This window comes from Sturnus vulgaris, chromosome 3, assembly GCF_052056855.1.
Source record: "Sturnus vulgaris isolate bStuVul1 chromosome 3, bStuVul1.hap1, whole genome shotgun sequence".
Lineage (NCBI taxonomy): Eukaryota > Metazoa > Chordata > Aves > Passeriformes > Sturnidae > Sturnus > Sturnus vulgaris.
The window spans coordinates 14034369-14059352 of NC_142245.1; the positions used below are offsets into that span (position 1 = coordinate 14034369).

Sequence of the window (24984 nt, forward strand, 5' to 3'; positions counted from 1 at the left end):
TTCTCTTTTAAACCGGGAGAAACTAGGTGAATTTTTGAAGTGTTACATGACCCTCTCCTCCAAAACCCAACCAATCAAACCCTCCCTCAATGAGACCCTTTTTCTTCACCTCCATCCAAACACTTTCCCCTCTAATTTTCCACTTGAGTATGAGGACCTTGCAAGCAGCACAAGGGTTTTCCTTTCACACTTCTCTCTCTTCAGACACTAAAAGGGGTTCCAGGGTCGCATTAAAGTGTCACCTGAGTAGCAAGAAGAATTGGGCCTGTTTTTTGTCTAAAGTAAACCACTAAGGAGAAGGGTTAATGAGCTATGCAGGGATAAATAATGGTTGCTGAAAGGATGGTTTTATAATGCTAGCACTTGAGTTAAGTGTTTTGAAAAGTTTCAAAATGCAGAAAACTATGTATTCAAAATGTGTGATGTGTTAAACCAAACCTTTTCCTGGCATAATGATAGATGTGTGGGAACCTCTGTACATCATCACCGAGCTGTGAGGAGCCTGCACTGTGAGTCACACCAGAAATTACTTGGAAAATGGATGAAAAGGTAGCTTTGTTCCTTAATGTGCACTGTATATACAATCCTAGTAACTAACCAAACCACCATGACTAAAACAATCTTCTAAAGAGACACAATGGGTCATTTCATTCCTCATAGAAAGCAAAATTTTGGGGATTGTTAGATCCTGTCTAAGGGAACATTTGGTACAGTTCATGATTGGTATTAACTTGTTACCATCTCAGTCTTTGTGAGTCATGCTATTCATCCCCCATGACTAAGCAGCATATTTCTGAGATTTTTTCTTTTTTAATTTATAAATACAGTGTATAAATATTTATGTGCTGAAGAGCAAGTTAAAAAGTAGATTCTCATGCCTAAAATCTTCATTGTGAGGAAAGACACCTGAATTTGAAAATTCCTTTATGAAACAAAATAAAAGTATCAGCTAGGCAAGAGAAACAAAAACCAAAAATTTATTTATTGCTCCATGGGTAAAATCTTTAAATGGAACTGGATACTTCTTGACAGATATGTGTTGATACATCTGTGAATTATTTTGACTCAACATGGTTGAGCAGCAGCTCATCCAGACCATTTTAATTGAGCCCTCCTACCTCTAAAATCTAGAAGGAAAAGCTTGTTCTTACTAAGCCATGAAAGTTCCTGTCAGTCTCAGTGTAACATATGGCACTGTGCCATATGAATTGGTCATAATATACCTGTAAATATTATAGAAATGTGCAATTTTGATGGGAAATGTTCTTTAAGGCATCCCAGAGGTTTAAAATTTTTTACTTTCACAGGTGATTTCCTGGGAAGCCTTGTAAATTTTTCTGGTATTTTTACTTCCTTAGAATGCTGAAGAGGGTTGTTTTTTTCCTTCAAAAGACAGAAATGCAGCATTAACTGGCTGCAGTTTTGGAGAATTTTCTCCATATTGAAGTTTTCTCTGTAAGGCTGAGTTGTGGAAGCAAAGCAAGAAACTGCACTAGACATCTTAGAGGAAGTGAAGTACAACACAGAAATATAAGTCATACTACAAATATGACATTCATTAAAATCTTGTTCTTACAGTTTATGCTGGAAATAAAGGCTGTTGGTGTAAAGAATTTTAGTGGCAGAAATAGAGTGCTTTAAATAACATCTTTCGTGAGTGTTGACATTGTCATCTTTGATCATTGTAAAGCTTTAAATGTGTTTGGAATGTAGTATGTTAGCAGGACCTACAGGTCTGGAGATCCTATTTGAATCAGACACCCCTTCAGGAGAGAGTTGATGTGTCTGAGGGAAAGGATAGAAAGATGTTGATGGTAATATTTATTGTTGAGCTTACTTCGATTTTGTAAACTGCTTTATAAGTAGTTGAAATTGAACATCATCTGGAGTAGCATTGCTGGAGTGTGTTTAGTTCCTTCTGCAGGCTTCAACAATGTCTATGTATAGTAAGAAGACACAAATCTATGGGGAGAAAATTGAATAGAGTCTACAGAGAATCAGTGCCTTCTGAGAGGAAGGGAAGAGAAACAGCTAAGCAGGAGGCTTCAGAACAGCTCCCTGCATGATTCAGAGATGCCTTGTGCTGTTACAGGTACTTTCTGTGTCATAATTTACAAGCTGAAATTACCACTCTTGTGTGTGTGGCAGCAGTTGTCTGTGCCTCCACCACTTCCATCCCACCAGAGCCCTTCAAACACATACTAAATAGAATGAGAATTTGCTGGCTGAAGGGTGATGGAATTGCAAGCGATTTGAGGATTATTGTCTCTTCATAAATCTACCTCAAACCTGCCTCCCTACTCCCCTGGCAGAGATGGAAGAACAGCCTGTTACCCTGTAAAATACAGATCAAAATCAGCAGCGTTCAGGAAAGAATTGGGATGATGAAATATCCAGCTTCAGGAGCAGGATTGCCTGCTACTCTGCTCACCATGATTTGTTGATTCCTCTGCACTTTGCCAAAGTAATTAATGGAGAGAGCAGTTTATAAATGAAAGAAGGCATTTCTGGGTTGAGTATCAGTGTGATAAAAAGTGAGCAACTAGGCCTTGAATTGGTGGAGATGGTTACTTTCTGGCATTTAATTAGGTATGACTATTCTATTGCTAATTAAACAGCTGATGGACTGGTTCATATTTGGGCACGGTTGCATTAAGTAGTGAGGCTTAGCTCTAGAAAGCAGTAATGTTCCCAAGTTGTGGTTTAGCCAAAAAATGAAGGGTTCATAGATAATTCTGGGCTTTAATTTGGTTTACATTTTTGCAGATCAGGTGTGTTTGGCAATAGATTATCATCACCTGCTTTTATACCTTTGTCATTCACTAGCTTTTGCAGCAGAACAACTTAACCTAAGTTTTGTAGGGGCTGTTTTGAAAGCATCACTGTTACATCAAAGAGATCCTGGGAGATGCCCATTATTGTCTTATTTGGGTGTTTGGAGGTAGAGGGATATATCAGACATTACACCAGTATTAAAAGCAGAAGGCTTTTCTCGGTGTAGATGCCCTGCCTTGACTTTCTGGCAGCAAACCATAATCATATATTCATGTGAGAAAAGTGTGGAATGTTGTGAGAGCATGAATATTTATCAGGGCACAGAGGGATCCATGGCCAAGCTCCACTTTTCTGCATGCTGGCTGAGTAAAACAATAAAATATCCTGAGTTGGAAGGGACCCACAAGGATCATAGAAAATCCAGCTCCTGGCCCTGCACAGGACAACCCCGAGGATAACTCCATATACCTGAGACACTGTTCTCCATTGCTCCACATGCCCTGACCAGGAAAACCACCATCTGATTGCAGGTGGGCATGAGCAGAGAAGAAAGATAATTACTTTCCAGTCAGCACTGAATCTCCAAAGTTTAATGGCGTATGTTGGTTTAGAAGAAGGTGCTTTGTTGCATGGCATCAGGAAGGGAATCACCACCAGTCTGGCATCATATTAATTGCTGCTAGGTCTTGAGGCACTGATTCTATAGAGGGCTCTGATTACCAGATAATTCCAAATTAGAGTGGGTATTGGAGCCTGTGAAAGTATTGGGCAGTGAGGAGACACCTCTTTGTGTTACTTATGTTATTTCTCACAAGAGGAAAGGGCCAGGGGGTTCTTAGAAGAGTGTTTGACCTGGTCTGAAGCAATGACAACAGCACTTAAACAGCTGGAGATTATTAAAAGAGAGGAATAATTACCTTCTTCTGTGTAATTTCCTGCCAAGTTGTTTCCAGATGAGTTAATAATGTTGCAGTCTAACTAGAGAAACTAGAGAATGTCCCTTATATCTTGTCTGCCTTACTGGGTGGACAATAGGATGAGTGTATGGTGTAGGGATTATGAAAAAGGTGAAAAAGAATTCACTAATTTCATTAACTCTTGGAGCTAAAGCCAGTGATCAAAAGTTGCGGTGTTAGCATAATCGAAGGCATAGAATGAATTCTTAAAGGCCCATTTGATGTATTTTTGGCACTGCTACATTTCTAGTTGAGAAATTTTTGAAGCTCTTGAAGCATTAGAGCTGTCAGCTGGACTAAATGACTGGTTAATACTTTTACAGAGTAGTGCTTTATCATAGATATGGCTTTCCTCACTCTTCTTAATGACAAGCAACTTGAGTTTCTGTAATAGTTTACAGAATAGTCTCATATTCTGTCATATTCTGTGCTATTTCAGAGTTGTGGTTTTGGTTTTGTTTTTTATTTTTTATTTTTTGGTGATATCCTCTGAGTTAAATGTTGAGGTTTACTGTTTAAAAAAGACCCTTCTTAGAGCGTTAGAAGTTGTCAGTGAGATCACTGCGGTGTTTTATAGAAGTATTTGTGTCCTGGTTGTTGTTTTGGCTTGAAAACAAAAGCCCTCACATTTCAACCATTGTTAATGTTTTAAAAATTAGTTCTGGCTATACAGAGAATTAAAAAATGTTATTGAAAGTTGGACCATTATTTTCAATATGTTGAAAATACTGATCAAACCATGACTTGAAAAGGGGTTCATAATCTCCAGTTTTCAGAAATTAGAAGACAATAAGGCACATCTCATTTTTTAGTAAACAATATTCATTCTTGTTCATGTGGAATCATTTTTAAATAATTCACAATCAGATCATGTATGTTCTGGAAAAAACTCAATACCTCTAACTTTCAAGAAAAAAATTTATAAGAAAATTTAGAAAATGGGACACATTCTGTCAGAGTAATTATTAGGAATTTAATATTTTGACATAATAAGGAATTTTGAACTAAGGATTCAATGCTTGAGCCAAGGATCCAAGATTTGAACAAAGTGGGAATGCTCTTCAGTAACATCTACCTAAATATCAACTTACACAGGGATAAAGTTAATAGAAGTATGAACAAGTCTTTAAAATGCTTTCATCTGGTAGGAGTGCCAGCAGCTGAGGTGCATCATAGCAGTGAAACCCATATAAATATGTTGATGATGGTTGGTCAGAGGTAGTTGGAAAATTTCCTGCATAACCAAGTTTTCAACAAATAAATGCGATGAATTTATTTTTATAATTTTAGATTTTTTTCCCCTTAATTTTGGAAAAAAGCCTCCAAACCCAAACAAACCAATGCACAAACATTTTCTATGATGAACAGCAAACCAAATATTTAACTTTGTGTTTGATCACCTGAATAGAAATAGCTCAGTTTGCTTCATTAATTCAGAAGGATTTGTGCTGCATCACTCCAACATTAAACTGAACCTTCCTGTGTAGTGCCAGCATATATACTATGGCAGATATATTTCAGATTCCTTTTTTCCCCCAGCTATGCAATGCTTCTCCCCAGATCTGTAGTAAGCGTAAAAACATCCACTCTGACCAATTCTGCAAAACAGAAATCCCATGGTTTTTATCTGTATTACCATGGATCAGGTTTTAAGCACAGTAAAAAAAAACCAAACCCAAACAAGTTTATGGGTTTACTAAATTTTAATATTTCCTGAGAAACACAGGGAAATATCTGCTAAAAGCCAAATATTAAAATTTCTTAGAGACAAGTGAAAACTGTTCTTATTGCTTGTTTCCTAATCCAGTAGCACTAAAGAATAAAGGATTTGCAGTTAGGCCTCCAGACAGAAAAGACCACAAACACATGTTCAGACATATGAATAGTCTAATCAAAGTCAAAACATTTAATTTTTATCCTCAAAACATGTGGAGTTTTATAATTGGCACTTGCAGACTAGACTGATGAATTAGCAGAAGATTTACAATTTAATAAAACCGTCTTACTTTCCATATTCACATGAATAGGAGTTTGTTAGTATTTCATGCAGTCTGAAAACTTTGGCCAGATCTTCTATGAGCGAGTCATCACTTTATTGAAACGAAAAGCAGAAAACCTGGCCGGTTTATGTAAATATCTAGACAGCTTCCCTGTCTGGGTTTACTTTGTTTTGTTTTCTTCCCTGCTTGTGTTTTAACTGAATAGCTGTGTCATGTGTCTGTTCCATTTTGAGGCTACAGTACTCAAGAATGTGATAATCAAGTTGTTGCATTTTCAATCCTTCTTTGAATCTACAATTTAAGCTGTTTAACTCACTTTCTGGCTCTTTGGGGGCAAAAAATCTGAGGTCGCCTTTGGTAACTTCCATTCTGAATCGTCCCCCTGCCCACATACAATATTCTCCACACTGGTGACAGTTTCCTTCAGAGAGGCTTTTTCTGGTTAGGTAGTGATTTATTTGAAGTCTCCAGGCTTCCAAAATAGGATAAAGCAGTTTATAAATATGATTGTGACAATAGAAGGGTCAAGACTTTGTAACTGGGTGGCTAAAATTTAAAAATTAAGTAACTTGGATTTCAATAGTTCATGAGTCGGCTCCTCCTGACTTTCCGATTTCCCATTTAATTTTAAGGGAGGAAAGTTGTGGTTCCGCAAGTTTTGGATACAGAAAGGTACGTAACACCTGTTAGTGCTTTTCTTACAAGGAATTGAAAAAAAAGCTTTCTTCCTTTTCCAGTTTCTGTGATGCCTGTTTCTCCTGTAGCTCTTTCCTTCTCTCTGTTCTGCTGCCACTCCTGGAAGCTTCAGGATGCTCAACCTCTGAGTTCTGCAAAATGAACTGTGGACTTGTCTGTTCTCCATCTGAATTTTGTTGTTCACTGCCAGTTTCTCTTTCCTCTTATATGCTGCTGCTAAATAAAAACCCTGCCTTAGCAGTCCTCCTTTTAGAGTCTCCACACTGGGGCAGAACACTCACACATATCCTAAAATGAACTGTGTGCCCTCATCCTCAGGACAATCGAGGCATCTCCCTTGTGCGTGCTCTTACCCTCTGCATACGGAAAGGTCACCTGGAAAGGCTTGACCCACAATGCCAAAGTAGTTGCTTGTCAGTCCTATGATGAACTGCAGCTTTACAGAAAGATATTTCGGTTAACAGCAGAAAAAAAAAAAAAGAAAAAAGGCCATGGAGGTAGAGCTGCTAAGTGGAATTAGCATTATTAAAATCTTGTAACTGAAAAGCACTTCCAAGTTGTCAAATGTGTTTGATATTCTCTTGGAGGATGCTTAAGGTGGTCAATTAAGATTTGGAGGATTTTAACACTCTGCTTGGAAGAAGTGAGGGGGAAAACTCCATGGTTGGGTAAACTTGGAACTCTGTTAGAAACCTGGCGGCTCTCCCACTCTGATCAGGGGCTGTGCTCTCAATGAAATGATCAAAAGAAGATGCCAGCTTGTGTAGACGTTATTTCCGACTACACTGCAAGAGTGGGCTCTGGTTTCAGGCTTCTTTGTGAAGAAAACAATCGGGTAGGAGAGGGGAATGCCGGAGGGTTTGGGATTGCTCCTGCTGTGTGAGCCACGTTCAGTACTCTGCAGCCTGCCTTCCACTCAGGCGCTCCCCTTTCAAGATTATCGACGGTGACATGTTATCAGTTTCCTTTTTCCCTTCGAAAGGGAGCTTGTGTGGGCTTGACCAATCCTTCCACGGGCCCTTCAGAACGAGCCGTTCCAGCAGATGTCACTGTGGGCCCTCGAGTGGCAGCCACCCCGGCCGTGCGCTCTGGTGTCGCGCACCTGCTCTCGGGCGCCTTCGGGATGATGGCACCCAATTACAGATCTCTAATTGCGGCTCTTTCCTGAGCACCACGGGGGCAGAGCCCTGCCAGCTCAGCTTCCAGCCCGGCCAAGCCCACGAGGCCTGGAGGCAGCGCAGTGGGGATCAGCAGTGGCAGAAGGGGGGAGGATGATGGGCATGCCTGTGCCATGTGAGAGATGCGCGGCTGTGATGAGCAGGGTGATGAGCTGTCCTCCCTCAGTGACAGGGATGCTACAGCAGGGAAACAACAGCTTTACGTAGCAGCAAAGCCTGGGCTCCACAGATAGAGAACTTAAAAACCCCAGGCAAACAAAAATACAGAAACAAATAAAAAGCCACTGTCTTTAAGACTTTTTTAAATACTGTGTTTGGGCGGTCCTGAAATGAATATTTTATTTGATTGGCTTACGCTGAGGATTTTCCTGGCACATTGCATATGAATGCTGGAAGCAGAATAAACCTGGCAGTTTTTTGTAGGCTCTGAGTTTCCCTAAATAAGATAAGAATTCATAATATGTGAGCCAAAACAACAGAGCAGACAAGGATAGAGCTGGAAGCAACAGGAGTTACAGGCTGTAGCAGAAGTAACAGGTTGTGGAGACAGACAAGGAAGAAGGAGGAGCGGGAAACAGATGTCAAGAAGCTCTAATGAAGTAAGAGGACAAGGGATGCCAAAATATCCTGATGCTGGAAATGCTAAATATGATTTTGACCAGTGCTTTTTAAAATTCAGGCCTAGGCAGCAAGGCTTTTTAAATTCAGACCCTTCTAAACCTCTCCACTGACTTATTTACAGTGCTATTCTTCATGACCTTTGCTCTTTTACAAAGGTACTAGGAAGATACTTCTGTGTGCTGGCAGCAGCCTTATCAACTCTTGTCTCATCTTGCCCCAAACTCCACCCATCCAGAACACATCAGTGCTGTGTTCAGACCAGATGTGCTGTCAAGGAGGGGTTTCCTTTTGGTATATGAGGAAAGTTGGCATGGTCCATGCAAGAGATTTCTGTTTATGGTGAAAACAGAGATCAGGAGAAAAACTGTAAAGTTTTCTTTCTTACTTTGATGGCTTAGTTCTGGTGATTCATATTTACATATGTACAGCTTTTATGGTCATGAGTATGCTACTCTTCCACAGCATTTTTTTCTTTTAATTGTATTGATTTCAGATTGCAAAATCAGGCAACAAACATTGGCAGAAAGGGAAATCCTCTTCTTGGACTTGATAGATAAGAAAAAGCAGAAGAATTATTCAAGCACCTGTTCTCCCTGTGCTTCTGAACCTGCACAGGAGTCTCAGAATGTGATTATTACAAGGCTCGAGTCAATATTCAGTCAGAGCACTCCAATTTTCCTTTATAAATTTCTGTAATAGATTGATTTTTACCCACTCTATCCTGGTGTTAATACAGAAGTGAGAGAGCTCTGGTCCAAGGAAAAGCTGTGGCCTTTGTTGGAGTTTTCAGCAAAGAATTTTTTCATTTGTTGGACCTCAAAGTGTTGATTTTGAAGGAGGCCTTATTACTCATATGACTTCCAAGGAGAAGGCACTTGTTTGAATGAATGAGTTCGAAGGCATAAGGTGAAGAACTTTGGCGCAAATGTGGTAATTTTACAATAAATAAATTGGCCCAGACAAACTTGCAACAACTCAAAAAATGAGACCCAGGGTGAAGTAAAGTTGTGTTACTTTAATTTGTTACCCGTTGTTACTGATGTGCCCCTGGGGCGTGAGGTAAAAACATGAGTGGCTAATGAGAACATTTTCAGTTTTTCAGGCCAGCATATTTTTACCTTTTAGAGGTTTACATCACAGAAAGGACAAGCAACAGCTAAATGAACACTCTTACAAGTCAGTGACAGAGGAAATCACATACTGTATGTTACTCACAACTCTCTATGCACTGCTTGCATCTAATTGTTAACATATCACAAAAAAAATCATTGGGATTTATAATAGTGCAGCTGGACAGAGAATGTGTACTTTCACATTATCAACAGATAGTTTCAGCATTACCTCAGTTTCTGCATACAGAGCTTTCTTTTTGTAGCTTTTGCTAGGTGTGTATTGAGGAAGAAATCCGTATAATGCATGGCTGAAGACAAGGAGTTTATTTTGCAGCTCCATCCTGGATTTCCACAGCATGTGCCTGGAGGAAGATCATCTCTGCTGGGAAAATTTCTTTCTTTGGCAGAGCCTTCCTGGTAGAGAGATGTGCAGAGACAGGTAAGGGTTGTGTTTGCATGTATGGCTGTCCTCAAGGTAAGAAAATCCTTCATGACCTCCAGGGAATGGCTGGAGTTAAGGCTGTCTGACAGCAGAATTTACGTGTGCACAGACTGCAGGTGGAATTGAGTCAGGAAGGTGAGAAGATTTCCTGATTTTCTTTCCTCTGTTCCTCTGTCACGCAGCCCCATCAAGCTGTGGTCTCATAAGGGCTGTAGCTGAGTCTGAAGAAAACCATGAAAGCACAGAGTTAGTTGTGAGTTTCTTGTGCATAGGGGTCTATAAAGGTTTACCTTCACTTTAAGCATTCCAAATGACCAATTTGTGCCAGCTTTACCTTGAAAATCATAGCCTTTTATGACTCTTTATGGTGATTATCAGTAAAAGCACAAGAACACAAAGCTTGTTTCATCCTTAGCAGTAATAGGCACTAGGTGCTCTGCAACTACCTCTGAGATGACTGAGAGAAGGACAAAATTGGGATTTGAAACCTATGGCCTGTTCTGCACCTTCCACCTCAGCTCCTTAATGACTACAGTAACATATTGACTATTATTACCCCAGATCCTCAGCTGGTCTGAATCAGCAAAGCTGCCATGGCTCTAATGGAGAAAGGGTGTTTGACAGCAGCTAGAAATGAGGCTCAGGGTATTATTTAGGCCAGACCTTTATCTTAATTGACTAGTTTATGCTTTTGGAAGTAGACTATGTGCAAGGTTTCTGAGCTAATGGTGAAGAAGTAATCATGACACTTGAATTTTCAGAGATTTGAGTGCTTGGTTTCTCAGCTGATGCTGCTTTGATGTTTCTTCAATACTGCTAGTCTTATCCAGCTGTTTTATGGCTCCTACTCCCAGTATCTCATATCCTTTTGCCATGGCTGGACTTGGATTGCTCTAGAAGAGATCAGGGCTTCTGTAGGGTGCCAGATTTTCCTTTTTAAAAACACTGGCTTATGCTAATTTAGACAGTGCAATTCTAGGCACTTTGTCAGAGAAAGCTTATGCAGAGATTCTGAAACAGAAAGCCCTTGAGTAAAGCTATAATCCTAGCTTGGAGCAAGAGGCAATAGACCTGTCAGTAACACAGTGGCATGGGAAATGCTGCTGTAATTAAAGTTCACTCAGCTTTTCCTTTATAAATCTCTGTAATAGAGGCTTTGTGTGTTAGCGCAGCCATTTCAATTTATGTTGTTTTGAAACTAGGTAATCAGATTGTCAACTTCAGTGGGATCATTTCTCCATGAAGGTACTTAGCAAAAGTATGCCTAAAATCATCAAAACAAATTCTTCTGTGGTGCCGTAAGAATAACAAGAATGGTTTTTAAGCCTGTGAGCCCAGGTTGTTTAGGAAGCCTGTAAACTCAGGTGCAAGACTAGGGAGACTTACAAAATTATAAGAAAACCTGTAAACTTGTAATACTAATTTCTTTTAGTTGATCAAGATTTTGCCTAAAGTTTTGCAGAACATTTGTTTTTGATAGCTCATAAGCTTTTTAAAAAGTACATATACTGGTCACTATGTCACAAAATACATAAATATCTTCATTTAGGAGGCCTAAACAGTACTGGGGTTTTTTTAAATGAAAATATATTCTATACATACTGGATTTTAAATACCTCTTTGTACATGGAATGGATTAAGATCCCATTGAAGTCAGATACTGGGTGCAATTAAATGTGAAGCTTTTAAACTTTTTAATCCCAGCATTATTATTCATTTTTTTTCAAAGGTTAGAGAAAAAACCCAGAGCATATGTATTGTACCTTCATGTGAATGTTTGCTTAAATTGTTTGTAGAATAAAAACCCAAAGAGAAATGAAAATCTGCTCAGTTTGCAGAGACAGAAGTGGTAAAAATTGCCACCTGAGTCATTATAAATTAATAATTCTTCTGTCTAGAGGGTTGACCCATTGAATTAGAATATAAAGACTTCACAGTATCTCTGAATTTTGCCTCTGGTAAGGAGTAGAGGAATATTACTCCTCTTTTTTTTTTTTTTTTTTAATTTATCTCTATTTTCTGTCTTTGCTTAATACAGTCTGAGATTGTCCTACCTAATTTTAGGTGACATTGGTTAACTCATTCTGAATTAGCTGTAAACCCTTTCCAGATGTATCTTACAAATATAGAACTCTGCAGTTGTGTCCAACTTCAGAAAAAGAAGTTTGGATTCTCTTGTTTGGCCTTCAGCACAGTAAATACCAGATTCTTGACTTAGTTTATTTAATTTCAGTGAAAAAGGATTATTTGGATGTAAAGGAATTTCAGCAAAGCTTGCAACTCAGACACTTCAGCACAATGCCTGTACAGAACAAGGAGGTAACCATCAATTCACACTTAGACTGCTCAAAGTGTCTATGGCTCTGCAACACAGAGTTTGGGAAATATTACTAAGCTCTGGTATCTGTAAACTCCTGGCAAACCACTGGTCCTTATGCATCTCCTCGGAAAGTGGGACAAGTACAATCCCTGTTAAACCCTAACCAAATGTCAGTTCTGGACATAATGACACAGGGAGCAGATACTTTTGTGATACCTTCTGCTGGAACCAAGGCATGGGAATGGATGGAAGGGAAAACAAAGTTACTGATGAAACTGGTGGAAGAAAGGGAAACTATGGATTTATATCTTCTTTCAGTTCCTCTCTTATAACCATGCCTCTTCTGAGGCATTACCATCAGTGGTATCTAGATTATATAGATTACTATCATTATATATAGATTACTATCATTACCAATCAGTGGGCAGCACTGCTGGCAAAATTAGAAAACAAAGAAATTTTTACCAACAAAGCTAACTTTGATGTACATGGACAAGCAAGAGCTCACCTTGGCGGCTCCTCTGGTGGATCTGAGCATGGGATATCCTTGCATAAAAACAGGTTAACATGGTGGGTGAAACATTGGAAAAATCATTTTTACTGTTCAGCTGTCTGCATTTTTTTACATTCTGCATTACTCATGTGCCAACCTGCAGAGACCTCAAGGAAGGACCTAGTCTCGATGCCACTTTGTCCTCTGATTCTCTCCTCCTTCAGGGTGGCCTTGGCTTATCCCAGAGTGAGCTGATGGTTTCAAATTTGGTGCATTGACCTCAGTAATCTGACCTTGGAGTAGCCTGGATGGCATTATTAGCATGAGGTAGAACTCTGGTGCAGAAGGAATGCGTTGAAGATTTCACACAGCAGAATGTGCAAGACAGGCTGGAAATCCAGTGCCCCGTTGTGCTTGTGAAATAGCACCACATTTTCAGCTCTTCAGCCATACATGAAGCAAGACCATTCTTTATTCCCCCAGTAGTCAAGACTTTTTTTATGATAGTAAACCAAACAGGCAGAATTTGTTGTTTTTTTAACACAACTTAGGAGTACCTTTGACTTCTTGTGTGTTCTCTCAAGACTCATTGCTGAAACCACACAAAATGTTGTGAAAAATGTTTAAGTACTTGTGTCATAAATTTTCTTTTTGCAACTTTGTTGATAAGGTTTTCACAAGCTTTATTGTAGTAGTAGCTATCATAGCCTTGTATTTTCTGCTACTGCTTTTTTGATAGTTTATATAAATAAATCAATTTACTTTAACAGATTACGTAAATAAAAGTTCTGTTTATTACCATTAAATCAATAAAAGCTCTTGCTGAATTTTGTGATCACCTTGGTACTTGATAAGTCTTGTTGTTTAAACATAGATATGAAAATTAATTCCTTAGTAATGGTAGATTTAATCATACAAAGACTCTTCATAAAGAGATTTACTTTTAATTTAAAAGGAGTTGAAGCATCAGCTCGTTAAGGTTCTGCATTGTACTCTTCTTCCATCACCCAAGGCTCAACCTATAATGGTAGTAGATATGGTTAAAAGCTACTGACTGCTTCTTTTGAATATCTGAAAGGTTTTTAATTAATAGTTCCACTGGAGAAACAGGCTGAATTTTAGATCTGAACTCCTTCACTATTTACAGCTAAAAGGATGAACCTGAGGCTTTAGAAAATATATTAAAAAAAACCCATTGCATATATTTTATGTATTGGTAGTGTCTGTAGTCCTATGAAATTACTATATGTGGATTTTTTTAACTCACTATTGACTAAAGATGCTAAAAAAGAGCTCTTGGGAATACCTATGAAAGAAGGAGTTGCACTCGTTTATGACTCAGGGTGAGGCTGTGTGCAAAGCTGATCCAACAGAGGTTTTTAATTGCATTTTTTCCAAGTTTCAAAGCATGTCTCTGATATTTACTGTGTAAATAGTTATTTTACTACTGTAAGTGTATTATTCTCCATCACTCCTCTTCCTTTTGTCTCGGTGATTTCTGTAGCTTTTATGAAATTGCAATGTTAAAGTAATACTTGCACTTGGCAGCTGTAGATTTGGGACAATCAGTAAGGAAAAAAAAATCCATGGTCTCCATGAGACCATTTGTGTTTTGTTCAAGATCAGTGGGAATCTGCCATGTTGGTGTCCCAGAGAGAAAATCAGCTGCTACTGGAAGTTCAATAAAAGGTAAGTAAAACTGGTAATTTTGAAAGCCTGCAACCCACTTATTAAAAAGTGCAATTTTAAGGGTAGTGAAAACAGTAATTACTTTGTTTGAATGGTTGTAGAGTTCTTGATCTGAACATTTTCTCCAAACATTCTTTTAAATTTTAGTCAGAAAAGAGCTGATGCAATTAGTGGGAATATTATTTGAAAATACATTTATGTGTCAAACCATAAGAGCAGAATTTGAATGAAATGAGTTCAAGTGTGATGGTGTATCCTGTGGTGTTCTTCAAAAAAATACTAACCACCTTTACCCTGTACAAGTGCAAATTATTATTCCAGAGCATATTATTACACTGTATTGCTCCTGTAGCTATAGCAGTACTCAGTGTACTTAAAATGACTGGGAAAATATGTTTCTACACAGTAAGAATCACACTATGGTCTTAATTAAGTGATTCATTTCAGTAGAATATGGATTTCAACTCGATAATAGTCCCTATCAGCAAGATAAATGCTAATTTATAGGTGGGAAATTATAGAAAATAAGCATCTAGACAAAGTGGGAAACCATTAGCCAGTTCCACTGTTCAGTGCCACTGACATTACTGTTATTGCATCTAACAATTCATGTGGAAATAAGAACATTATAAGTAAGAGCTGGCAGTAGCTGATGGACCCAATCTGGAGTAAAGGGCTTAGAGTACCTCTGTGAGTGTAAAAAGACTTTCTTTGGTTTGCTCTCAAATTAAACACCTTTAGTCCAGAGGCAGCCTGAAACTACTTCCTCATACAATCCTAGCCACTTCTGGTGGCCCCAATATTTGCCACACACCAATTGAGATTAGCACAAATGCCTGAACCAGGTCCCTCCTCACCTTTCTGTAGTGGTAAAGAGACAACAAGCCAAGGCTCCAGCTTGGGAGAACACAGCTGGGCTGGGGATAGAAAGATACCAAGAGGTGTTACAGGAGCAGGAAAGAAAATTTGAGTTGATATCATGCACACATCATGGAGAGGTGATAAGTTGCACAAGGAACTGAAACTCTTCCATTTCTGAACATCTCTGGCTGACTTTGAGAGTGTGGAACATGTTTTGAGTCTGGTGTTTGGCAAGTAAACAAACTCCCAAGTTGGCTTTGGGGAAAAATGGTGCCAGGGTGGCTGAGGCATTGAAATAGGGGGTTTGGAGCCAGCCCAGCAGCTCTGCTCAGGCAGTCTGCAGGGAAGGAGTAACTTTGCACAGGGAGTGCGAACCAGTGACTGCTGTTGTGAAGAGCTTTTTAATTTTGGGCGTATTTTCTGCTGCTTATCAGAAAATGACTGGATTATCTTTACTTCCTTATAATTTGAATAGTACCTGATTGCAGTGCTTGTACAGTGCATTTAGTAATGGATTCTGGAGAGTGCTGATGAAATAATTTATTACGCAATAATCAGCTAAACGCTTCCCTTGTTACCAAAATTCTATGAATTTGTTGGGACAAATAAGACCCCTTAACACTGTGTTTTAATGTTGGTGAGTAAGTTGTCCAGGAGGTGTGTGTGGCACACAAAATTATGGCCTCCACACAGATGCTGATATAAAACTTTTTTTACTTATTTATACATTTTTAGCAATCAAAGAAATTAATGCTCATTGATTCTAAATTATGTAATTCACTTCATTAATTAGTATTCTCTCCTCTATTGGTTATTGATTTCTCACTTTTCATGCTAATTAGTTAGGAAAGTGATATCATTTCCAGCACCCTGGAAATGGCTAAACTCCACAACAGATCTTCAGGTGTTACAAACATGTGCAATATTTTCTGCAGATTTGAAATTTAGAAAAGCAAATTAAACATATATGTTTAGTTAATAACTATGCAAAATGATTTCATTTCCATTTAGGTACTAAATCATCAGCACTGTTAATCTTGGCATGTCACTGTGGCTATTTATACATGTCAATATATCTTGTTCTTTGGAGTTGGACCTCAATGGAAGTGTACGAACATCATGTTAAACCTAAAAGAGAAATGTGATACCAGGAGCAGTAATCATATCTTGTTTCATGTTTCAGGCAAAAAGAATTCTGCTCTGTGTAACAGTGAGAACTTTGATTCTTACTGAATCTACTATGGTCCAGTAAATGCTTTAAAGAAATAGTGTTTTATTAGATTTACATCCTTACTTTAGGGAACAACAGGTCTATTGAAATTTGTGAACTGTCCTTCAAGTCCTTTTGTAGGGTATTAAGTCAGCTGGGAGATTTCACTCTTTGTCCCCAGTTAATGTTTTTATGCTTGGCCTTTTAAAAAGGGAAGTTGTTTCTTTGACGTAAACAAACCCAAAGTCACTGAAGAGGTAGCTATAAACATTAAAGAAGTTGTAACTTTTTGGATAACAGCTATTTTTGTTAAAGTTTTATTAAATACTACAATTTAACACATTCAGATTTTTCTATCTGTCAGCATCTGGTTGTGAGATTTGCTTGGTTTTTTCTTAGTAACTGAAGCCGCAAATTGTAACACAGTATGAAATAACTCTTTTAAACCACGAATTGAAGTATATTATATTCTTTCAAATGGAAGAAATAATGACAGAATCTAAAATATTCACTTCCTGAGAAAGGTTCTATTGCCTAAGATAAGACCTTTTGCTGGTGCAAGTTGACTTGAAAAAACAAAATTCCATGAATATTACATAAGCCAGGACAAAGTCTAAAGTTATCAGGAATAAAATAAGCATCTTCAAGACCTGCATATCAGATGTGTAACTGGGATATAAATTGTCGTTAAGTAATGGGCTCGTAGAGGTCTTATTTTAGTAAAGGGTGACACATGGTAACAGTGACTCCTTAATAGGGCTCCTGTCTTCCTCCACAGAAGTGTTCATTTTCACTTTCTGAATTTTATGCGATGAAGGAAGAGTAAATTTCTCAGAAAAATATCTGACAATGGGGATTTGAGATCTCAGTGAATACAAAGTTCCAAGTCAGAAACACACTGCTGACTTTAATTGAAATTCCTGTGGCAATGTGCTGCCCCAAATTCTGGAGGACCAAATCTCCATGAATCTGGCTAAGATTTTACCAGGCCTGTCAGAGCATCAGTGATACTCATATCTAGAGACTTTCCCTTATTAAGGAGTCTCATTCTGCTTTGTATAGTTTGACTGCCTCTAAGCTCTATTTATGGTTTATTATAAATGTTTTCACATCAATTTGTCAGTCAGCAACAGTGAAATCAACGAACTCTGATTGCTATCAGCTCTCCATAAAAGCTGGTGGTTTTTTTTTAGCTTTGCTCTTAATTGCAGTGATGCAAGGATTGTCTTCTTTAAAACCCTGTAGTAACAGATTATTTATGTCATCTTTCACATCATTTATATGAATGAAGGCTTCTTTAATAAGAACTTCTAAGAAAAGTCAAAGCCCAAAGCCCAGAAATTACTTTTAAATACTTTTGCATTTCAAATAACTTCCTACTTGTCAGTAAATATAACCAAGCTATATTTTAAACATTACCAAGAAACTTTAAAATTTTATCCTGCTTTCTTACCCAATTGAAGCTTTATGTGTCTTAAATGTATCTATGTTAAGTTTAACAGTCTTGTTATGGAAAGGTTTAATTTTCTTTGGAGTATTTTTCAGGAACTTAATTTAAAAACGGAAACAACGTTTTAGCTATTTCATGTGGAGTTGTGGCCCTGATCAGTGATTTTTTTTTTCTGTAGTAATTAAATTGGGGATTTAATTAAATTGTGGATGGAGTGAGAGGAGTGTTTATTACAGAAATTTGTGCCGCAGTTGCTGACAGCTTCTTGGTGTGAGCAGTGGTCCTTTGTTCACCTCCTCTTGAAGCTGGGCTTTTGCTAGGCCTGTTTCCAGGGATGGGTTGGATATTCTCCTCCTCAATAGCATTTTCGTCTACCAAAATATGAGTATCTGTAACCACTGAGTCCACAATAAGCAGTGAATAGATGTGGAGCTGGTGCAGATAAATAGTTTTCATTGCCAATTTACCTGATCTAATCAGAATATGTTGGAAGCGCCTAAGTAGCAAATTCAAATTTTGAAAATTTATTTTCTAGCACTTTATTATTAAAGCAATTTGTAGGAGGGTGATAGGTCTTGATTACTTTTCTGTCTTCTAATTGCAGAAGTCCTGCTTTGTTTAAATGTTTGCTCAGGTTGACCAGAATCACATTAGAATAAATGCAGTTTGTGACAAGAATATGAGTGTTGGATGCACATACTGTAATATCTGGAATGAAATTACAGTTCTGAAAGCAGTGGGATTTCATGTAAGATCCATGATAAGCAGCCAGTGGAGTTCTTAAAGATTTATGAGTGGGTAGTCCAGTACGTTTATTTATAGCGTATGGATTTTTTTTAGGAGAGATGGATGGTTTTTGTTTGGATTTTTTTGATGATAATGAGAATATCCATGCAAGAGGCTCCAGTTTCTCTCATGTATTGAGACTGGAAAAGGAGAGGTTTGACTTGTAATAGATTGTTCTACTCATTGGCTAATAAATGGAGTCATTAAGGGAATGAGAGGAAAATAGGATTAAACTACTGCAGTGCTTGCCTGACCACTGCTATGAAATGACTGAAGGTGATTTATAAAGAAGTTAGAAGCACATCAGAGGGTACAGGGTCTGGAGGATTAAAGACTGCTATAAATTCTCATTTAACTGTGTTTCACTAAACCTGACAAACAGCAGTGAAGTTTATTCACTTCTGGGGGAACTTCTTGGGTTGTTTCCCACCAGATTGCCAAGACCTAGACAGACTTGTGACAGATCAGCCAATTGGTCCAACAGTTTAGGAGGAGACCTAGAGCAAAGCCCATTGAACAATTCTGACAGAAAACAGTCATCTTACAACTTTTAGATTGCAGGCCAGGCTTTTGGAGAGTGATGTTTTTCTATGCCCTATGATGTTTTTCTGTCTACCCTTGTTTCATAATAAGAAATTGCTGCCTTGTGTATGTTTTTTCTACTCTGTTTAACTCTGCAATGACTAAAACCAGAGGCACTGAAACGTGTCTGAGCCACCTGAGACTGAACTGAAGAACTTTTAGGAGTATGGTGTGCCTAAGCATAGCCCTTGCTTGCAGCTAAGAACTGGGCCAACAGTAATAAGGCAGTTAAGTGACTAATTATGAAGATTTAAGGATCTGATGGGATTCTCAAAATGATTATGAGTTCTATTCCTAGCTTTACGCGCCTTTAAAAATCAGGCCTGGTCCTGAAATTTACATCTAGACACTTAAGTACAATGGGAATCAATGGAGTCTAAGTATGGATAACAATGCAGGTCCGCTGTTGGATTCTAGGAGATTTTGTTTGTTTGTTTGTGTTTCTGTTTGTTTTTTTGTTTTTCTTCCATGGTTATTGCTATTCAAATTATGCAACTTAAAATACAAATCAATGCTTGCAAGGTGCTGATATGAGCTGTGTTAGGTGACATGAAACATCCAGCTTGTGCTTTGAGTAGCTCATAAGTGTATTAAGGAAAATTTAATTGCTTCACTTTGGTCTGTTGATTCACACTAGTTGGTTATAAACAAAATGGGCTGGTGAACACAGTTGGTCTTTCTACCCCATTCCCCTGGGTGTTGACTCTTTCCATGAAAGATGCCAGATATTCACCTGGAAAGGTGGATTTTTGCATTGTCTGGGTGTTCTTCCATAACAGATGATTCTTTCTGGGGGGCCCTCAGCTGATGTGCAAAAATACTGAAGTATTTTGCTTTGTGCATCATAATGAGAGGAGAAAACAGTTTTTGTGCTTTTTCTATTATGTGAAAATAACCTTTGTATGTCAGGTAGGCTTTATTAAAAGAAGTGAGACAATCTCTAGTTCAAAAGAAACCAGAAAATTGCTTTGCAATGTTCTTATAACATTGAGTGAAACATTTTGCTTCCAATGATGACTAAAGGAATTTTATATTATAGTCATGTTATAATGGGAGCCTGAAGAGAGGTACAAGCACAGTGTTGAAATCCATGGCATAGGAAGCACCAGGAGGGAAACCAGTCAAACTGTTGCTTTGTGTCATGCATAAGTCAGTAAGTAAATGATCTTGAAATCATTGAATCCCAAGAAATAGAGTTGAATCTCAACAAGAGAAATATAGTGTAACAGTACACAGTGCTGGCAGCAAATCACCAGACAGTTTTTAAGGAAAGCATCTATCTTAGATGTGTCCCTGATATATGGGAAACTGTCCTCTTCTGGCACTGTAGGTGCCACCCATTTGTGGAACACATTTTGCCAGCACAAATGTCTCTGTGTCTTAAGGAAATGATTTATTAAAGTTGCTTAACTCTAAGAAAGAATCAGTTCAAATTTGGAAAATTTTATATTAAACTGTCTCTCGGACATTCCTGCCTTTTTTAAAAATAACCTTATTGTATTTTGGGAATTCCAGAGACAATGGTAATGTTAAAGTTTTGACACAGGATAAATGGACTTTCTGTCAGTAAATCTGTAATCCAGGGGAATGGTTATTGTGAGGCTTGAATGATATAGACTTTAATGAGTGGGATATAATGAATGCTAATGAAGCAGATTTGTGGGAAATAGACTTTAACAATTTAGACATCCCTGTTTTCACACTCTGTATTTAATTGATAAAGGCATTGATTTAAAGTCTGCTATAAATGTTGTCAGAGTCCAATATCCTCAGACCAGATTCTTTGAAATATTCCATGCATGAAAAGTGTAATGTTTAATGTCAAACTTACTTATTGAAAGATATTTAATGTTCCATGCAATTTTTGGTTTAGCATTGTGTTTTCCATATATTTCCAAATATATGGAAAACACAATGCAAATGTAAATTACGCTTAGAAAAATGTAACAGTTGCAATAATTCTGCCTATTTAAATCAATCAGTAAATGAATCAAACACAATACCAGTGTGATTCACTTTACATGTCCTAACATTCCTCAGTTGCCAGGAAAGAATATTTGGGTTGAAGCCAGCTTAAATCTGTTGCTCAGTTTTAAAGTATTTTATTAGTTTTGGGTGAGCCACATCAATGCTTTTGCCATTCTGGTCTGATCACTGCTGTGGTTCCACAAAATCAGCTGCTTTGTGTTGTGCTCTGAGCTTCCTGGGCATTTCACCCTTGCCCATCTTTGAGTGTTGTTCATTTTGAGGGATTCATTCAAAGACTCTCATTCCACCCGTGGGGTTTAGTCAGTCACAGATATCTGTAGAGGTTTGAATTCAATAGACTGTGGCATTTTTGTTAAAAATAATATTTCCATGGGCCCTGCTAAATGGAATAAAACAGGTAAATATGTCTCAGAATATATTTGTAAGCAGACAATAATTTTTACACATCTGTGTTTCTCATGGAGTGCCTAAATGAACTGCTTTTTAACCCTAAGTTATTTAATATTTTTGTTTTGCTCTGGAAGTGAAAATGCAAAATCATCACAAATTTAGTTATGCAGACAACTCCAGTTTGGAAGAAACGTGTCACTTGCAGAGAGAGCAAACTGAAAGCTCTGAATAATGCTGAACTCCTTGGTGAGGCAGCACAAGGAGGAAATATTCAGTACGGCCTCATGTAAAACTAGGTTTGTGGCAAGGAACACTGAACTCATTTAAAGCATGGGAATCTCTGTCTTGTGGAAAAATGTAATGAAAGCTGAAAAGAACTTTGAAGGCTGATATTGCAGTTGGATTTAAGAGCAGATGAATGCAAGACTGAAGTGGAGAGAGTTGTGGTGCTTGTCATGCAGTAGTGAAATGCACGAGCAACTCATCCCTGGTGTGTTCTCCAGTGCCAGAAATTGTCATCAACAGTGGCTGTTTCTCTTAAAAAATATCTAGTTCAGATGAATTAGAACAAAGGTGTCTTTGCACGCCAGCTGAGGCCCCACATCTCTCCTCAGTCAGACCTGTCGTGTAAAGGAAAATGTTTCTCTCACCCCTGGTTTGTGAAAGCAGTGGGCAAGGTAACCCTTGCAGTATGGCTGCAGAGCTATTTTTGCTTACCAGGGCACTACAAAGTAATTAGAATGTCCCATTCTGTCTTCTGAGGATGTGACTGTGCTATCAAAATTTCCATGATATGTCAAATTAACTCTCTGTCTACAGGGTGGAGATTTAGTTAGGTTTTACACACTATTGTAGGGAAATCCTGGTTATGTTGTTTCTCAGGTGGGTCATGTTTCCAGGCTTTACTTCTTTCTCCTCTTTTACCACACCAAGATCTTTTATAAGCTTGTTTGATACCATGTAGATGTAAATTTTTTGTGTATCTGGTTGAGGAGCTGTGTGGTGCCTTGTACAGCAAGCTGATAGTCTGTTTTCCTTCCTTCTCTTTCTGTTCTTCAAATTTTCCCCATGTAGTTGTCTACACTAAATTATGTTCAACCAAAATATCACATATTCGCTGCAAGTTCAGTTTGACTTTCAGTTCCTTGATTGCCAGCTTATTTGACCAAATGTTTTTTGAAAACCAATGCCTCCTATTGATAATATTTATAGCTTTAAAACGAAATGCTGCAAACATTTTAGCAATTTACGATTATTATCTTTGACCCCTCTGTTCTGGTCAGATAATATGTGAACCTTGAATTAGATTTTAGAGGGCTTTAAAATCTGCTTTTTCTTGTACAAAATTGATGAGAATCTCTTTGTGTCACTGTCACAATTATGTTCAGAATGAGTGTATGTGTATATATATGAATGAAGGTTGATAATGCTTGATAACTCCTAAGTGGGGATTTATATTCATGGAAGGATATAATCACAGGAGTATCTGCACATAAATATGCACCTGTGAGAATGGAATTTGTTAAATAAATCAGGCAGCAATCTGTAGCTGCAGGGAGATAGCAGTGCTATCTGATGAGGCTAATGGCTTCAGCACTGTTTTGTTAGCACCTTTCTTCTTTTCTGAGCCTCTTAAGAAAGGAAAACTAAGCATCTGATCTCACGTGTTTCATGAGAGGAATGTATTGATTTCTTTTTATAGATTCTTTTCACAGTTTTTGGACAGTGGATAAAATATTGGTGAAAGCAGACTCTTTCAACCTGCCTCTGTATCTCTCAGCACCTTATGCTAACCAAACAATCTCATCATGATAGTGCATTATGGTGCATTATATATATATGTGTAAATATAAATATAAATTTTATATGTAAACCCACATTATACTTACATAAAATGTTGCTAACTGTTGGTGACTGGCATAAGAGACTAGGAAAAGTGAAGGTAAGGAGTTTTTTATTAGTTGGTCTTTTCAATTTAGGTCATGTGGAAAGCTTATCTGCCTGCCTGCAGAGTGTGTAAGAATTACTGAACAGGCATCTTTCAAATTTCAGTAAAGATATATAATAAAATCTGTGTTCTTAATGTGGAAAAGGCAATAATTGGAAAAGAATAATTGAGAAAAGGCTACATAAAGTACTCATTTAGAAATACGTTGCTGTTTTCTGAACAGTGATAATGAGAAAGTTAAGGTGGGAATTGTCTGCATGGAAATTCAAACTTGTTCACTATACCAGTTAAAGCAAAGAAATTTAAATTGCTGTGGACAGACTTAGTTAAGAAAGGCTGTTCCTAATTGAATTTAGCTATACTGAAAATCAGGCTTTAATGGAAATAAGAGGTTACACATACTTATTTGCAGCAATTTAGCTTATGGAGTTTAAAATTTAACAGAGGCAAATTACAGTGTAGATGGCCTTTAATAGATTTGAACTACAAACATGGGAGTAGACTCTCAGCTGGTGAATATGTGCCTGCTGAAGTTTCCTTCACATTCACAGTGGGATCTGCAGGCTCTGCCTCCTTGCCAGGTATGTTGTGCTGCTTCTTCTGAGAGCAAACACGAAATTTTCTGTGAAGCTGACGTTTGACTTTGTCCCTAGGGAGTTCTAAATGCCATTCCAGAGCCGTGTTTCAAAGGTTTCAGCCCTGTGACTCGTCCTGATGAAAACAGATGGGTACCAGAATATTGCCCAGTGGGTTGGGAACCCTTATGTAATAACACTTTTTTGCATCTGCTCATATGAATAAGTAACCACAAAATTGGTTTGTTTAATTAAAAGCAATTCCCAGTCTTCCAAAACAGCAACCATTTCAGAAGGCTTTAACAGAAAGGCAAATGCATGAATGTACCAAATTTCATGAATCCTGCAAGCCTTGGAGATTTTGAAAAAGTTTGTGTGTATATATTTACAGAGGTGCTAAGAAATGTAGCTGCATGACTGTTGCTGCTTTCCACAACAGCTATTGGAGCAATAGAAATTCAGATATTTCCACTAAAATACTGCTGCTGCTGCTAACCATGCATGTAGGACCCATCCTGGGTATCAGCAGAGGATCCAGGAGATACAGAGGATACAAAGAGGGAAGCAGACTCTCAAGACTAGTAGTGTGCACTTGTAGATGTGGAGAAAAATACAATATAAAGTTTTGTTTTGTTTTGGTTTTTTATTTTAATGAATGGAGAACACAAGCCATTTAATTAGATTCAGACAGTATTTGAGTATGCACAATATAAAATATAAATACCAGAAAGTCAGTAGCATCATATACTTTATAGAATAATATATCCTCATACTGCTGAAGGCACTCACAACAGTGCACTTTCAAACAGAGGGAGGAGAAACCACGAAAGGAGCAGTTTAGGCATCTGCTCAAACGTTTCAGTCAGTTCCTTAGTTGAGATTGCAGCTGTCAGTTGTCTAATTTAAACATA

At 37.9% G+C, this 24984-nt stretch overlaps 1 protein-coding gene across 4 annotated transcripts in view; it reads left to right on the top strand.

Annotated features, from left to right (window-relative positions):
* The window catches only part of LOC148224185 (uncharacterized), a 161560-nt gene that overhangs the window by 59458 nt on the left and 77118 nt on the right, over nt 1–24984 (top strand). For 2 of the 4 annotated variants that reach the window (XR_015802151.1, XM_088160999.1), the window contains one exon: nt 9673–9777. Coding sequence is in view for 3 of the 4 variants with exons in the window: in XM_088160999.1 (XP_088017125.1) it covers nt 9673–9777 (105 nt within the window). In the remaining variant the exon portion in view is untranslated. Of the gene's footprint in view, nt 1–9672; nt 9778–12013; nt 13335–24984 lie in introns of those variants that run through there. The other 2 variants (XM_088160997.1, XM_088160998.1) reach the window with 2 other exon arrangements.